Consider the following 17,969-nt stretch of genomic DNA (forward strand, 5'->3'; position numbering starts at 1 on the left):
AATAAATACATGATATAATTTCAGTATTTTTAAATTTGTTGAGGCTTGATGTGTGACCTAACATGTGGTCTGTCCTGGAGAGTGTTCCATATGCTGATGAGAAGAATGTATGTTCTGTAGTTGTGGGATGAAATGTTCTATATATATCTGTCAAGTCCAATTAGTCTAAAGTGTAGTTTAAATCCTCTGTTTCTCTGTTGATTTTTTGCCTAGATGATCTGTCCAATACTGAGAGAGAGATATTCAGGTCCCCATCTATTATCATATCAGTGTCTATCTCTTTCTTTAGGTCTAATAGTGTTTGCTTTATATATATCCAGGTGCTCTGGTGTTGGTTGCATATGCATTTGTGATTGTTATGTCTTCTCAGTGGATAGGTCCCTTTATCATTATATAGTGGCCTTCTCTGTCTCTTTTTATGGTTTTTGGTTAAGAGTCTATTTTATCCCACATAAGAATAGCTACTTTTACTTACTTTTGGTTTCCATTTGCATGGTACATCTTTTTCCATCTCTACGCTAGTAGTCTGTGTGTGTGTTTACAGGTGAGGTTAGTCTCTTGAAGACAGCATACAGTTGGGTCTATCTTTTTAATCCAATCAGTCAGTCTGTGTCTTTTGAGTGGGTAATTTAATTCATTTACATTTAGGGTTGTAATTGAAAAGTATTTTCTTACTCCTGGCATTTTATTTAGTTTTGTTTGGATGTTTTAAATATCTTTTGTTCCTTTCTTTCCATTTTACTGTTTGTCTTCTGTGTTTGTTGGTTTCTTGAGGTGGTAGATAAAGTTCTCTTCTCTTTATCATTTGTATTTTTGTTTTACTGGTGGGTTTTGTTCTTTCTTGAGCTTTCATGGTACTGATGGCTGTTTTTCAGGTACCAGGCACAGTACTTCCCTGAGAATTTCTCATAGGGCTGGTTGTGTGGTAGTGAACTCCTGCATTATTGTTTGTCTGAGAAATATACTATTTGTCCTTCATTTCAGAAGGATACCCTTGCTCAGTATAGTATTCTTGGCTGGCAATTTTTGTTTTTTAATATTTTGAATATATCAACCCATTCTGTTTTGGCTTTTACGGTTTCTGATGAAAATTCAGCTGTTAGTCTAATAGGGGCTCCCTTATAGGTGGCTTGATGATTTTCTCTTACAGATTTTAAGATTCTCTCTTTGTCTTTGAGCTTTGCTAATTTGACTATGTGTCTTGGAGAGGACCTTTTTGGGTTACTTTGTTTAGGGATCTTTGAGCCTCCTGGATCTGAAGATCTGTATCTCCCTATACCTGGGAAGTTTTCTGTTAATTCATTGAATATGTTTTCAGTGACTTTTCCTTTTTCCTCCCCTTCTGGAACACTCATGATTTGGATATTTGTGTACTTAAGGTTGTCTGCTGTCTCTTTTATATTTTCTTTGTTTTTTTAAATTCTTTTTTTGTTTCTTTGTCCACCTGGGTTATTTCAAAAAGGCTGTCTTCAAGATTAGAAATTCTCTCTTCCTCATATCCTGCTCTGTTGTTTAAGCTCTCTGTTGTGTTTTTTATTGCATTGAAAGAATGCTTCAGCTCCACAAGCTCTTCTATATTCTTTTTTAGAGCATTTATTTCTTTATACATTTCCACTTTCTGGTCCTGGATATTTTTTCTCATTTCGTTGTGTTGTCTGAGTCTTCTTGTATCTCATTGATTTTCCTTAGAATTGTTGCTCAAAATTCCTTTTTAATTATTTCAGGGACTTCCTGTTGTATAGGATTTGGTACTTGAGAATTATTATATTCCTTTGGTGGTGTCATATTTTCTTGTTTTCTCAATATTTCTAGTATCTCTACATTGGTGTTTAGTCATCTGATAGAGAAGTTGTTTTTTCTCATACACCAGAGTGGGATTTGCAGAGAGGGAGTTCCTCTTGTGGATGTGTTTTATAATGACATTGAATGGGGTGTTTTAGTATTGGTTCCAGGTAGACCCAGTAGTATAGTCTCTTATAGGCACTTTGGCTGAATTCAGTGTTGGAGTTGTGTGAGAGTATCTCTGTGACCTGCTCCCTGGGACATTTAGTATTTCCTTGTTGAGGTTAGTGACACTATGTTGGTTTGTCTGGACATGGGCATGATTTCAAATTTTGGGAAGTAGCACCTTGGAGTCTTCTCACTCTTAGGTTATGGCGGGTGTTCTTGGGTGGGACTATTGACACCCTAGCTAGCTCACCCTGACCCTAATGGGTGCACTGGGGTATACTAGTGCTCCTCAGTTCAAATGGGTGAGTCTAAGTGGGTTTCCTCTTTTTCCTTTCCTCTTTCTCTGGGCTCTGCTGGGGACTCTCCTTCTGTCTATACTGACGAGTGGTCACCAGGTAATCTACGAGGTAGCGGTGGCTGCTGTTATGGCAGTGAGCCATCCTTGTGGCATCAGTTTCTGTGGTGGTGGCTGTCATGGCCCACTTGTTCTGCACTGGTGTCTGCAGCAGTGGCAGGGAGTGTTGCTGATGGCATGGCTGCCTGTAGTTCTGGCATGATCTTGGTGGTGGCTGGGTGGGTCTCTCCATGTGAATATTTTCTAGTACTAAAATTTGTTCTAGATTTATATAATGCTTTTCCTTTGAATTCTAGCTGCCTTCCTGGTAATATTGAACATAAAATTAAATCCAGTTCAGTAAGCTGAAAGAATCAGAGTGTAGATGAAGCAAGGGAGAACAGCATAGTCCAAACATTTTCTTATTCCCAAAGAATAGACTTTTATTTTAGATTTGCTCATGGAATTCTGATGGTAAATTTTTTATTTCAGGTCAGGTTTTATTAAACAGAAAGCAGAATATCTCTCCAAATTGATTGGATTCTGTGCCATCTGCTGACTCATCACTGTTGCTTTGGTGTTTTAAAAATGTATATATTGTGATGCATGATAGAGGTTTAAGAACTAAAATCACTTGGATACCATATTTTACATTAATAACATCATATGCATTAAATATGAGTGCTTTTCCTAAAAGTCTCTTTTTCCCCTTCCTTTACAGAATGCTGCCTTTTTATATGGACTTGGTTTGGTCTATTTCCATTACAATGCATTTCAGTGGTAAGTTGATGTAAAACTAGTAACTCTAGTTGTTTCTAGTAAGTGGCTTATTTTTTTGTTTGTATTGTTTTGGCTTGAGTGTGTAATAAATATAAAATATTTTAGTGTCAATCAGCCTACATTTTTCAACAATTTCTTGAAATGATTAGATTGTTCCTTCAGAGGTGTTGACCCACCTTAGATTATTAGAGTTGCGTGTGTTCCTAAAAGAATCTGGCATAATATTCTGTCTAAAGAAGGTTTGGATTAGAAAGCTTTTTGAAATTTTTCACTCACTCATTACGGACTGGTGGTCCCCAGATTACTTGAACTGGGGAATGAGCATGATCTCAGATATCAAGATCTGTGGGTAAATGATCTATGATGACCAGTATTTTTACCTTTTTAGACTTCTAGACAAGATCGACCCCTCCCCCCACCACACATTGGCCAGCACATTCCAATTTTCAGGAACTAGGCATCAGATTATAAACTCTTAGTTCTCCCTTCTATAAAATAAGAACAGTGGTACCACTTCATAGTTGGAGATTTAATATGTAAGATTTTATAAACCGTATAAAGTGTAGAGCCTTGTATATTATGGTCTTTGCCCCATTGTTCTTTTACCAGACAAGACAATAGCATGCTCTAGTGGAAAAAACATAGAATTTGAGTTGGAAGTTGGTATTCTGGTCATAACATTGCTACTTAATTTGATCTTGAGTTAAATAACTTCCTTGGGTCTGTTTTCTCATTTGTTTAAAAACAAAAATAAAACTGCATTGCAATCACATGCCTCTTCTGCTTTACAGAGTTTTGATGATCAAATGAGATAATGCAAACTGTAAAGCCCTATGAAGACATTTTTAATTTGAAACATGTCTGACTTTGTCAGAATTCCTTCTATGTTCTGGAATTTTAAAATGAGTATATGCCGTGAGAGTCTAAAGGAAGGTGATTGTTTGCCCAAATGTCATAATCTATTATATACCTGTTGGGCACCCTTAATATTTATTACAGAATTTTTACATATGCATTGGCAGTGATTTAATGTTGTTTCCCTAAAGATGAAACTTTAGACATGGATGGCTTTTCCTAGTATGCTTTTTCTTCTGTCTTAGCTTTTGGTCCTGTTGGCTTTTGATAATGTATGGAAGCACTGCATTGTTAGAGAACACCTGTGTGTATTTAGAGTATTATAATCCTTTTGGATCACTGGTTTTCTTTATCATTACAAAGTTATAATTGATTTTTATAGAGAAGCTTTGTTAGTTTTTTTTTGTCTTAAATTATCTCTTGTTTTACAGTTATCCTAAATCAAGCCTCCTACTTCATGTCCAGTGTATCATATATAAAACCAAGGATAGATAGGACTGTTTTAAAATCTTTTAGTTTCTTGAAGATCCTACTCATAGAATTCAAAATTCTAAGCTTTTAGAACCAGAAGTGGTCTTAGAGATAATTTAGTTTTTCCCCCTTATTTTTGTAGATGGAGACAGCAAGGTATGTGTATGTGTGTGTTTAACTCAGTATTGTGTAACTGTTTAGGGCAGAAGCAAGCTTATACTCACATTCCTCAATCAAATATTGTTTTCTATTTTACTCTGTCCCCAGATTTAAAGATTGATAGGTGGTTATTTCTTGGTATTTGTAGTTGTTCTCTTGGGCACATTGATATAGTCTTTATGGCCAGCTAGAAATAATTTAGGTGAAACCCAAGACAGTTTAAGAATGGATATATACAAGGATACTTCAAAAAGTTCGTGTGAAAGTGGAATTAAAAAATTATGTGAACCATTCCATGAACTTTTTGAAGACCCTTCGCATACCTCAATACTAGTCAGTTGTCATATACCTGTAGTAACTTGTGAGCTTCCCTACAGACTGAAGATCAGAACATAAAATTAGTAGTGAGGTGAAGCTGTCATCAATTCAAAATTTGATTGCTTTAGTAAGTATGTGAACATGTTAAGTTAGGGGGCTTGTAGCTATGGAAAAATATTACCTCTTTTGATTCTTTATCTACATATGATTTCTATGTCCTTCAGTTGAAATAAGAAATGAAACTGAATGATATAAGGACAATGCAATGTCTGAATTAATAAATGCCCTCTGCTCTGTTGATCCTGTCCTGATCATCATAGCTGCTTCCTAAAATGATATATTTCACACCTTGTCTGTGAATTCACCCTGGCTGTGCGTGCGTGCGTGCGTGTGTGTGGCGGCTGGCTGGCAAGAGGATCTGAACTCTCGACCTTGGTGTTTGTTACAAGGCTGTGCTCTAATCAACTGAGCTAACTGACTAGCCCCCTGGCTGTGTGTTTTCTGTCTTGCTGATCAAATGTTCTTTTACAAACTAATTGTGCCTCACGTTTCTGCCTTAACTTACCTTGCTATTTCTTGAACAGCCACAAAATTAGAAAATGTGGGGTAGGTGCTTGATGAGAGTTTTAGAATATAGCCTTAATTGATAGGAACTTACTTAAGTTAAAACCACTGTTGTGTTTTGTTTGGTTTTATTTGTAGATACCAATTGATTGCTGGAATCAGGAATTTTTTATTACACACCAAATTCTTTGGGATTTGCTGAGAGAAGAGTAGGATATCTTTTTTTTTCTGTTGTCAGCACAACTGCTTAGGCTGTCTCAGTGTTATATCTGTGGCACATGTATAATTTAAGTAAAATTTGGTATTTTGTAATGGTATCTGGCATTTGATAAGATTAAGTATTTTATGATAATGTGTATAACCAACATGTGTGTTTTAGGTTGGTGATGGTGACTCAACCTGTTATTAAGAGCAATTTTATTGACTGTAGTATTACTATTAACCTATTTGTCTTGTTTCTTGTCATATTATGCTGCCCATTTTTTCTTTTGTAGTTGATTTTATTGGTTAACTTCTAGATCAGTTCAGTTATTTGATTAGTTTTTCCAGTTTCAGTTGCAGTCTCTTCTCTTAGGCAGAGGAGCCCATGTCTGAAAGTAGTACCTAAGAACTACTGTTACATCCTCATTGGACTTACCATGATTATTCAGCTGTACTGTTATCTCACTAGTAATCTGGACCAAACTTAAAAAAAGATGTCCAGAAGAAGAAAAGAAGACATTGAAGCACAATATAAAATATATTCAGCAGAGGGCTAGAAACCAGTCTCTAAAGCCATTGCTTTACATGTGAGTGCGTGGAAGCCCGTGCCTTCACTTGTTTTTGTTCATGAAGTTGGTGAATTGATAGGGGTACCTTGAACTGAGCTCCTTGCCTTTGGTAAAAAACAAATATACTAAGGTGAGAGAGGGGTACCTTGAACTGAGCTCCTTGCCTTTGGTAAAAAACAAATATACTAAGGTGAGAGGAAGTGAAATACATACAGAGAAAGGAAAAGTTAGACTGACAGAAGAAGATAGTTGGAAAGGAAAAAGTAAAGCCTATAGACAATACTCTAGAAGGAAACAGAGTAGAAGTTATTCTTCCCAGTACAGCTTATAGCTGTATCTCTAAATATATCTCTCTAAAAATTCTTATCAGCTGTCCCTGACCTGTAACCTTCTATTTCTATCCATCAGTCAATATCAGAATGGTCTTACAGTGGCAAATGTAAGAGATAAATAATTCTGTGCTAGAATCATAGGCTTTTGGAAATCAAGCTCACAGATCTATCTAATTGACAGGACTTATAAGGAAATGTAGTCATCATTATTATGTGGGGAAATGAGGTGGCAATGAGTTCAAAAAGAGAGATGTTAATACGTTAATAACAAAGTTTCCTTAGGATTCGCTTCCACAACACCACACCAATCACAAGTGTTCTTAAGGGTGTAGGAATTTCTCATCTACTGTATAGTCACTGCTTTGGGTGAAGGAAGAGAGAAGAGTGGTTTTAGTGATGGTCTTAAAGCTTTTTGTGGAATGAAAGAGAATAGTGCAAACATAAACCTAATGTGATTGTAGTACCATTGATTCTGAGGCTTGTCTAGCATAGAGTCTGGCAAAAACATGTGCATAGATCAAAAGTTTAATTTTAAGTATATTTCCATTAAAATAAAACAATTGATGTTAACATGTGTTGAGTTTATTATGTACAACTTCTATTTTGAAAAAAACTAGCAGATTTAACTAAGGCAGTTCTGATAAAGTTATGCTTACCGTTGATACATAGATTGCCAGAGAAAATTTGGAAGGGCTTTGATTAATCAAGCTTCAGGGAAATTATGGATAAAAACATAAATCTTGCAGTGGGGGAGGGAAAAAAGTATCCCACTGCCTGGAGTGATGGAATAAAGACTGGCTAGAGAGGGCAAAAGAGCAGGTAATGTAACCCAGTGTATGATATTTCTAACTTAGCCTCACTTTTAGATCTTTAATGATTCAACCTCAAACGATCCTTTTAGCCTACTGCTCCCCTAAATATATTCTTTGTGCCAGTCACATTACATTAACACTTCCCTGAAAACATCTTAAGCATTTTTTACTTATGTGACTTTGTTCATGCCATTTACTGTTTGATCTGCCTTCTTTCATCCCACCTTTTAAAGTCTTACCTGTCTCTGATTACTTCATCAAGTCTTTCTAATTGTCTCAAAAAAGAACCTCTAAATTTCCTCATATATGTGTTGTGTGTATATATGGTTTTACTGATTTAGAGCTAGAATAGTCTCCATATTATTAGTATGAAATTTTGCAGAGTTAGTTCTTTTATCCCTTCATATATATATATATATATATATATATATATATATATATATATATATCACTGAGGGAAATCTCTGGACTCAGCTTTATTATCTCCAGAGAACTTAAAGTTTTATTATGCCTCTTTACAAAGGTATTGAAACTGTGCTTAGGGACGGTTAGTTAATATTATTTTTACTACAGTTCTAGAGGAGGCTTTTTTAAAAAATGACTTTTTAGAAGTCTTATTAAAAAACAACCATTGTTTTAAAATATATTTGGCTCATGTGTATGTTTCTTGTAGGTAGTGATAATGAGGTTTTAGCTTTCTGTCGTTTTCTTTTTTACTTTGTTAACAATGGCAAACATTAAATGAAAGAAATCTTTAAACTGAAAATCTATAGAAATAATTTTGGTGATATAAAAAAAACTACATTTTTCAGATGTTAAGGGAAAAAAAAGCCAATGACATCAGGCATAGCAGTACACTTTTTTTGTTTCAGTAGAGAGTATGCTTTGAGTTTTTGAAAACTATGAACCTTTTCAGGTATTGTATCATAAAAGTCTTTTGTAGTTTTTGATAACTATTTCTCATGGTCTGAAATTCTCTCAGAATTCTGAGGTCAGAAGTTATATGTGTTGAAGATTTAATCTAGATTGTGTTGCAGAGATTATGTTCTGACTACATGCATTTTGGTGAGATATGAATGCAGTAAAATAAGGGCAAAATTAGGATGTGGTCTGAGTGGTGCTTGTTTTATCTAACCACCACACCTCCACCTGACAACACACAATCTCTCTCTCCCCCTCCTCCCTCCCTCTCCTCCCTCCCCCTCCCCTCCCCCTCCCCTCCCCCTCTCCCTCTCCCCCCTGCCCCTCTCCCTCCCTCTCTCCCCCTCCCTCTCTCCCCCTCCCTCTCTCCCTCCCTCCCTCTCTCCATTCCCCTCCCCCTCTCCCTCCCCCTCCCCTTCCCCTCCCTCTCTCTCCCTCCTTCCCCCTCCCTCCCTCTCTCCCCCTCGCCCTCCCTACCCCCTCTCTCTTCCTCCCTACCCCCTCTCTCTTCCTCCCTCCCTCCTTCTCTCTCTCTCTCTCTCTCTCTCTTTCTCCCTCTCTTTCTCTCTCTCCCTCCCTCCCTCCCTCCCCTTCCCCCCCAAGATGGGGAAAACTGAATAAGCACACAGGAGAGAAAGAAGTAAAAGAAAGTTGAGAAGAAAAAAAAGGTTGAGAAAAGAAAATGAACTTAGGTGTCTGAATAATGTATTTTGTGTTAGATGAAGGGAACTCATCAGTAAAGAGACTGTAGAGTGCCTCCTTCCCCAGCTCCAACAAGAAGTCTCATCAACTAACTGTGAAAGTGATGGCACCTGTGGAGTAAAAGCATATCCACAAATACTGTGTTTAGGGAAGAGGGTGGAAATACAAATTGAGACAGAGTAGGAAATATTTCTCCTCAGGGGTTGTTATTGATACTGTGTTCCCTCTCCCTTCCTTTCTCACACACCTGTTGTTGTAGTACCTTTTTTCTTTACTAACTTGTTTTCTCTTTCTTTATTCCTTCTTTCCTTTGCACTCTTCCACTTTCATTCTTTTTCTTTCATGTCTTCGACTCAGGCCCATCTGGGGTTTTTATTGGCACTCTGGAAATTGCTTAGTTCTGATCCATTCCATTAGAGAGTTTTCTGACCCATATCATAAGGAAAGGCTAATTAGGACTGTATGCAACATTATCCACAATTTTTATTATTATAAAATAAACCTAAAGAAAAATACATAACTCATAAGTGTATATCTTAACATGTTATTATAAAATAAACATCCATATAACCATCACCTAAAACATTGCTCTCACCCCAGAAGTTTCCAAAAGCCCCTGCATACCCTTTGGCAGTCACAACATAATTGGCATCATTTATTGCTACAGTGTTCTCTTCCTAACCTTTTTGATGTCTTCCCCAAACGTGTGTTGCACCCTCTGCCCCTCACGTATGTGTGCATTGATTGAGAGAAATAGGAAGTAGTCTTTGAATGAGAATGGTAATTTTTCCTAATTCTTTTCTGTCAGTCCTTTGACTCCCCTCTCCTGCCTCAAAGCCTATATATACATCAGATAATCAACACATACATACTCCACCCACAAAAACCCACATAACAGATAGATGCCTAGCTCCTCTGTAAGAAGAAAGTTAAGCCCTGTCATAACTAGGTGTTAAGGTGTCTGTGCCAGACCTGTGGGCTGCCACCCCCCCCAACACTACCTTTTAGATCTCTTCATTTTATAATAAACATGTACATAACCACACACACCTTTTTTTTTGGAAGTAGATAATGCATGAATCCATCAAAATAAAGTGCTAAAGACATGAAGTATTGTTTTGCTATATTTTGTGGTATGACATTTTGAATTTTTTATATAAAAGATTGGTTTTTGTTTTGGAAGCATCTAAGTTTCTAAATAGCCACCTTTAAGGTCTGTAGAGGTAGAGATAGTTGATAAAAGCTTTGCAAAGAATGTGTTAGCTTGTGCTTGGGAGAAGCTTTAAATCATGTGGAGGGATTTAAAATGATGCCTAACATACTGTTATATCTGATATTAGAACTTTTAAAATTCACAGTATACATTTTTCTGTCATTATTTTAATATTCATTTTTGAGTAGTAATACATTCACATGATCAAATTAAGCAATATAAAAATGTATTCAGTGAAAGTGTCTCTTCTCTTAACCCTGAGTTTGTTCTAATAGTAATCAAAACCTTTTATAAAAGACATTGTGAATTTGGGGCAACGATAGACTGGTAGATCAAGGAAAGTGAAATGGAATAGTTAACACAGAAATAGGCCCACACAAATATGGACATTTGATTTAGAACAAAATAGCACTGTAGAGTTTTGGGATAAGGATGTTCTTTTCTATAGATGGTACAGGGTAGATATCAGTATAGAAAATATGAAAACTGACATTCATACCTACCTCACACAGATGGATTGTAAACCTAAATGTAAAAGACAAAAATATACTTTTAAAAAGGAGACTTATATTTATGGAGTAGACTAGAAACAGGATTGATCCCTTGTCCTTTCTATCCCCACTTCTCTCTCCTACAGGAGATTTCAGAAACAATAAATCAGTTATTTACACTGAGAATTTTATTAAACCATGAAATATTGTTTGTTTGAATAATTTAGAGTAAATTCAACTGATCTTCCTTTCCCCCATTTTATTAATTTAGATTATATACATTCAATTATGCAAAAGGCCTACTTGCTCTTTTCCCTTTTATTCATGTTATTTTTATGAAACTGACATTTCCTTTAAAACAGTATTACATAAACAGAAGTTTTACTGTAGTACCAAACAAAAATTATGCACGTGTTAAAAAGTTAAGATATCTTATGTCTATATTCTTTCAGGGCAATTAAAGCATTTCAGGAGGTGCTTTATGTTGATCCCAGCTTTTGTCGAGCCAAGGAAATTCATTTACGACTTGGGCTTATGTTCAAAGTGAACACAGACTATGAGTCTAGTTTAAAGGTAGGTTGTTGGGTTTTTTCAAGATACAATGTTTCATTTTTGTGGGTTTTTTGTTGTTGTTGTCATTAAATATTAGAGCATTGAGAAATGTTAGAATTTCTATTGCTACTTTAAGAGAAAATTTGAAAATTTAGGTGACAAAACTGTTTCTCAGCTATGAACTGGAAGATACATAAGGTTGGGTTTCAGGGTACAATGTAGTTATGATGCTAAGACTTGCATGGTAACTAATTGCACAATTAAATTATTTTTTTTTGAAGTTTTGACTGAGGTCTGTTATCAGGAAAGGGTGAAGGTTTCAATCTCCATTTGGATATCTAAATCACTCCCCTATAAGTGATTTGCCACTGTAGAGATCAGAAGCAGCTACTTAATGGTGCTGTATCTGTAACCCAGTTATTGTTCATCTTGTTTGCGTGGGTCTCAGTAGAAGTCTGTCCACCTCCACCAGCCGGGCATGTCTTGCATCTAAATTATAAAAAAGTGTTCTCTGAAAGGCATTTGGACTGCTGATTTGTGAGTATAAATATTTTTGTGAAAAGATAATATGTTGTTGATTAAATATCTTACATGCTACCTATGGAAATTTGATATTTCTCTAATTTTTCATTGACTTCTTGTGCTGTTGGTGCCATCACTTTAGGTCTCACTGGTCTTTTCATGAAAATAGTGCTTTCCTGCATGACAAAGGAATTGCATTTTGAAAAGATTAGAAGTTCTAGGAAAAAGGTTGTTTTTGTGAATTTATGACTATAATGGATGCTGTGCATTAAATAATTCCATTGCAGACTCTCTTGATTCTAAAGGTGGGGGGGTGGTAATGGAGGGAGATAAAGGACGACTTTGACAGTAGGTTGTATTTTGAACTCACTAATAAGGAACTACTAAAGGTTTTTTTAAAAACTGTACTTAAGAGTGCCTAATTGTTCTAGAGTTTTAAAGTAGAAAATTATGCAAATACTGTTTCTGCCTTTCATGAGTTTATAAAGAACAATGCTGATGGTATGAAAGAGAGAGATAAACAACCAAAAACACTAAAGTAAGTAGATTAAGAAGAATTTAGATCACGCAGTGGTCAAAGGTAAGTTCAGTTGAAGACTAGGTCCCAGGATAAGTGTAAGTAGTGTGGAGAATAGAGAGTGCTTGGAAGTTACCAGTTTACCTCAAGCTTACAGTGGCACTTCTCAAACTATACTGTGGGATGCCGGTGGATTTGAACTGGAAAATAAGTTCAGATATGTTTCCTTGTATATTTTAACCTCCTCTTGGATATTCACAGTTTCTAATAACTATCAAAGACTCTTAAAATATCTTATAGTACAAAATAAACTTATTTGAGCATTTTACAATATTGTCACAATATGCCTATCGTGTTGCAGAAGTGTTTTTGGTAGCATTTTGGTAAATGTTGCTCAGGAAATATATTTGGGAAAAAGGAATCAGATCTGTCCCAAATTATGGAATGTGACTCCCCTTTAATCAGTGGAAAAAGGTTCCATGGCTATTTGAAAGTGTTCCTCCTTTACTTATGCTCAACCGACACATTCCTGTGTACCACTTTTATTTGTTCAGGCATTAAGTCTAAAAAATGTTCAAGTCATGTTGGTCCTAGCAAAGTTGCCTTAAGTAAGGGCAGCCTTCTTTTTGGGGGCCTTTTCCTCCATTTATTTAAAATACTTGATAACATTCTGATAACTATTTCATTTATGAACACAGAAAAGAATTTTAAGAGTTCTTTATATTTTTCTCTCCAGCATTCCTTGTCTATTTTAAGGAGAATTTTAAGTATCAACAATTTTTAGTCAAAGAGGAGGTATTTTAGTTTATTATTATAAGTGCTTAGCGTTCCAGTGTGACTAAAGGTAAGAATCAGAAAAAATGATATGCCCCTCTCCCCTTAGGTGGACACTGATTTTCCTGACTAGTACTTTACCTCTATCTGGGTAGATGTGGAACCTCTGATGACCTTTCCACTACTTTAAGCTGTTTCCTAACACAGTGTGTTGGTATAGATGCTTTTTAGGCTGCAACTTCAGAAACTACAACTCAAGCTGGTTAAAATAAAAAAAAAAATAGTAGCTCATATGTGAAGTCCAGCCTTCAGGATTGGTTGTTTCAACTGACCCAAGGTTTCATTAAGGATTTATTTTCTTTTCAGTTTTATGTTGACTTATTCTAAAGGCTGGTTTGCTCTATTTGATGATATAAGATGGTTGCCAGGTGCAATCAAAGTGAAGTGCTTCCTTTTTCATGTCTCATATAGAAAGACATTATAGAGCATTGTGGCTTAGGTGCTTAGTTTAGTGCTGGCATATAACAAGTAGTGGTGTAATAAGTACAATACATCATCATCATCATCATTTTATGGAGGGGAAAGAGTCTGGCTTCCTATTGATCTCTTAAAAAATAATCATCTTGGGACTCATTGGCCCCAAATAGGCCACATGGACATTCCTAATTGATTCCTTATCAAAGGAGATGTGGTTGCTCTTAGACCAGTTATGCCCAGTCTTTGAGCAGAGTTCAATTCCCTAAATACATCATTACTATCTAATGGAGGGGTGAGGGGTGGGTAAAAAGGATATTTTAGTGTGAGGGCAGTGTGAACGATCTGTCCATTACAGGTCAGATCTTCTCTGTTCCATTTTCTTTCCCTCTGTCTGAAGAGGGATGTAGCATGTACAATACTTTTAGATGGTAAAATATTTAAATAAAATAAAGCTTATTTTCATAATAAATTCCTTCTTTTCACCCACACATGAAATGTATTCCAGGGCCTTCTGTTTTGTTTCTATGGATGGTGATAACTTTGCTCATAAGCTGTACATCTGAAACAGATTCATTCTGTTTAGGACTTGGTAAACAGCTCTCAGAGCAAGCAAATTTTGTTTTAAAATTTGACCCTGCCACATAACTAATTCTGTGACCTTGGGTAAGACTCTTGACTGTTCTGATTCTCTGTCTGTAGAACTAGAATAACTGTATCTACCCCACAAGATTGATGTAAAGATGAGTACACACACTGAAGTACTTCAAAATGTTCGTGGAAAGATTCGTATTATCTTTTAATTCTATTTTTCCACGATCTTTTTGAAGTACCCTCATTTATATATGTTTTCCTGTATCTTGTAAATAAATTTTTTGCCCATTCTTTAGTTCTCAGTTTATTTACCACCTAAAACTCCTCTAATTTGGGGCCAGTATTGATACTATTTTCCTGTCCCAGAATTTTTTGTATTTTTGTCACTCTGTCCGTCCTCAGAAATGTAAAGTTAATGTTCAGCTTACTTTTTAATCATATGATGCCATTTTTCCATTAAATTGGCCAGTAAAGATTTCATGTGTTTAGTGAGTAGTGGAGATACCAATTCTTAATTGGTGAACTAGTTTAATATTATTGAAACGAGAGTTCATTCCAGGGTGACAGTTCCAAATGGTATTTTGTTGTTGTTTTTCTTTTTTGCTTCAGATAATATCCCCCCAGGTGGGTCTGGTTACCTGTTTAATGCCATATAGTCAATTCAGGATTTTATTTAATTACCTCTTAATGATATTAATAATTACTTCCATTTGTTATATATTTGAAGCAGTGTGCTAGCATTACTTCAGTAAAAGTACACTAATTTTGACAAATAGTTTTATATAATGTCCCTAATTTTTACTTTTTGGCAGACTGTTAAAATTATTTACTTCATGTGAAGCTAATAAATGCAAAATAAGATGTAATAACACCCATATTCTTCAGTCATTTAATGCCAAGGTATCTATTTAATTTAACAAAGATTGAATAGAAATTCTTCCTAATGTTTGCATATTTAAATATTCCTAAAGTATGTCAACTTTAGAACTTTTTTGAATTTAAAATTTTTTTTTTTTTTTTAATGGGGACCTGTGGATTTTTGGCTTGGATGCCAATATAAGTCCCCTTATAATTTGGTATTTGAAAATAAGTGCTGATTGAAGGGGCTAGTAGGACAGGGATAGGAAGATGAGAATTACAGAGACAGTTCAATGGAACTGGGTTGAGCTCAAATGAGACTTGTGTTAGCCTAGCATTTTACCAGATGTTGTTGTTTCTTGAATGGGTATTTAAATGAGATGGAAGAGACCATAAAATGATAAAATGCCTATTCTTAGTGCAGGGTGGAAAAATTGAAAAAATGAAAAAACAGAAGCTGGTTTTATTTATCATCTCTGAACAGAATTTTATTCCTATACAGACTGACACTGTAGTTGTTTTCTCCAAATGCCCCAGTTCATTAAGCATACTTGATATGAAACTTCTGAGCAAAATAGCAGTTCCGCTTTCTTTTTACCTTACTTGTATCTGGGAACTACTTCATTTCCAGGTGTCTGATTTGATCTTATACCCTGTATAAACTCAGGAATTTTATTGTCATTCTTTTTTATGCCAAGATATTAAGTCATAAGGAATAAGTGAAAGTATGAAGATATATACCTCCATTTAGAAACCTCTTTTGAAATTTGTGAAATACTTCCTGTCTTTTATTACTTTATTAATGTAGAATGTGCAGATCATTTGTTTCATGTAATTAAAATACTATGAACTGTATGTATTCTAGAAGTACTTGCTGAAAATTTAATTATTAGCTATTAAATTAATTTTATCCATGCCTGAAGTTTCCAAATTATCTGTAATGTTTCTTTATTGATACTATAACAGTATATTTTTGTTAGTTCAGTTGTCTGAAGATAATGAAAGTTGCTATTATTTCTTCATACCTGCTCTGCCCTATTTCCTTCATGATGCACAATAACATATCTCTTCCAATGGCATTTTGAAATTCTTGTCTTGAGTAGTTTGATTTGAGAGCAGGAGAGGGAGAGGCAGAGGTTCCTCACCCATGTGACTCATCTTTTTGGGAGATTGGAAAAGGGATGTCTCTCCCCCCCAAATCAAGGATCTACAGAATATATTGTGGAAGCTGCGTTTGTAGGGTCTTCATAGTTGGGATGTAGAGACAGTGAGAGAGGCCTAATCCTTATTTTTTGGTACTTTTTATTTAATGGATTTCTTACTTGAGTGTCATCTGGTATTGGTAGCAGCACAACTAAGGTTAGGAACAGGTTCACAAATTAAGCTCCCTTTTCATTGCTACCATATGTAGCATTTAAATGTGGAACTGAGGCAACTCTTAATACACATTCTTTTTGGATAAACCACCAGGCAGGTACCAAAAAGTGTTAGGGCATTATTCTGGAAGAGTCTTAAGATCAGAAAAATAATTCTTTCTTAGTATTAGTTATACTGTGCATTTTTTCCTTCAGTGTAACTATTGGTTCTTTATGCATAAAATTCATATTGTCAGATTTTGCTCGGCTTTTTATGGTGGGTAGGAGATTGGATTATGATTAAGGAAACTGCAAGCCAGTTCATTTCCTTTGATTTAAATCTTCGTTTTCCTTTCAGTCGTTGGCAGTGGAACTCAGTTTTATCAGAGTGTAACGTCACTGTTCCTTTTGACAGAGGATGGTCATTGCTGTTTGTTTTGTTTTCTGTTCATTTTTCCTCTCGTGGGAAAAAAATCTTTCTCTTGCTCTTTCCTTCTTCCACTACTCATCAATTTGTACTTTACTTTTAATCTTTCCTATGAGGTGATCTCTTAATTGGTTTATCTTAGCCATTTAATAATGCTTTCTCCACTTTACTCTGCCTGCCCAGTTTTGCTTTTCTGTTTGATACTTATTTCTGCCCTGAGTTCTATTACATGCCTCCAAGTGTGAAGTGGTAAAAATGACTGAAATACTTCAGTACCTCCAGAATGCATGTTTGAAAAGGACATTGCTGCCCATATATATGCAGTAATCATTTTTTCTGTTACAGAGGAGTTAGGGTGATTCCAGGTTTCTTTTCTCTCTTCTGATATATTTTACCTTCAGAAGTCATTTCTAATTAGAAAGTGATTTTTGGTGTTTACCTGTAACTACTTAAGTTTGTAGTTATAAATATTTAGTCTTTAAATGCAGCTTTATGAAGCAGTCAATGTGTCTAATGTCACATTTTAAAAAAGGTTATGTTTCAAAACAGCATTTTACAGTGCAAATTGTTGCAGTATCCCCCTTTATAAAATATATATCATGTTCACCTTGTATTAGTTATTTGTGTATGTATTTGTCTTGCTCAGATATGAATGCAAATTGTTCACTGGATGGAAAGAATTTGGAATTTAAGTAGGCTCATACTCATCCTTTGTGTACATAGATTAGATGCACACTAGAGCCAGTTTTAAAAAGTTTCTAATTAGTTGCATGCCTATACGTACTTTTGTAAAATACCATAGAAGTGAAGAGTTGGAAGACTAGGGTAGAACACAATCACAGGAAGACAAATGAGCAAGAGCAGTAGGATAAATGGGTTTTCATATGGTGGGATATATATGGATGATGGATGGATGGATGGAAGGTAATGCATCCTAGAGATTTTGAGATTTATTAACTGACTTAACGTGGAAAGAGATTCCCCATTTATTGGCTCAGATCACTTTACTGTTAACTAAAGCAGAGGGTAAAGAAATTACCAGCAGGTTTTGGGATTGGAGGTGAAAAGGCTATATAAATGGAGGTGGGTCATTTGGGAGTGTATTGAGTTAGAGGAACCTGAAGGATATCAGATATTAGTGTACACAGATATAAGTCTGGAGCCAAAAAGAAGGGCTAGAAATAAGATTTTGAACATCTTCAGTATACAGTGTGTTTTATCTTT

General features: G+C 35.5%; 1 protein-coding gene across 5 annotated transcripts in view; it reads left to right on the plus strand.

Moving 5' to 3' along the window:
* The window catches only part of KDM6A (lysine demethylase 6A), a 195,813-nt gene that overhangs the window by 93,161 nt on the left and 84,683 nt on the right, over positions 1 to 17,969 (plus strand). For all 5 annotated transcript variants that reach the window (XM_063083613.1, XM_063083610.1, XM_063083615.1 and 2 more), the window contains exons 5-6: positions 3,006 to 3,064; positions 11,125 to 11,245. In XM_063083613.1, the coding sequence (XP_062939683.1) occupies positions 3,006 to 3,064; positions 11,125 to 11,245 (180 nt within the window). The remainder of the gene's footprint in view (positions 1 to 3,005; positions 3,065 to 11,124; positions 11,246 to 17,969) is intronic.

This window comes from Cynocephalus volans, chromosome X, assembly GCF_027409185.1.
Source record: "Cynocephalus volans isolate mCynVol1 chromosome X, mCynVol1.pri, whole genome shotgun sequence".
Classification (NCBI taxonomy): Eukaryota; Metazoa; Chordata; class Mammalia; order Dermoptera; family Cynocephalidae; genus Cynocephalus; species Cynocephalus volans.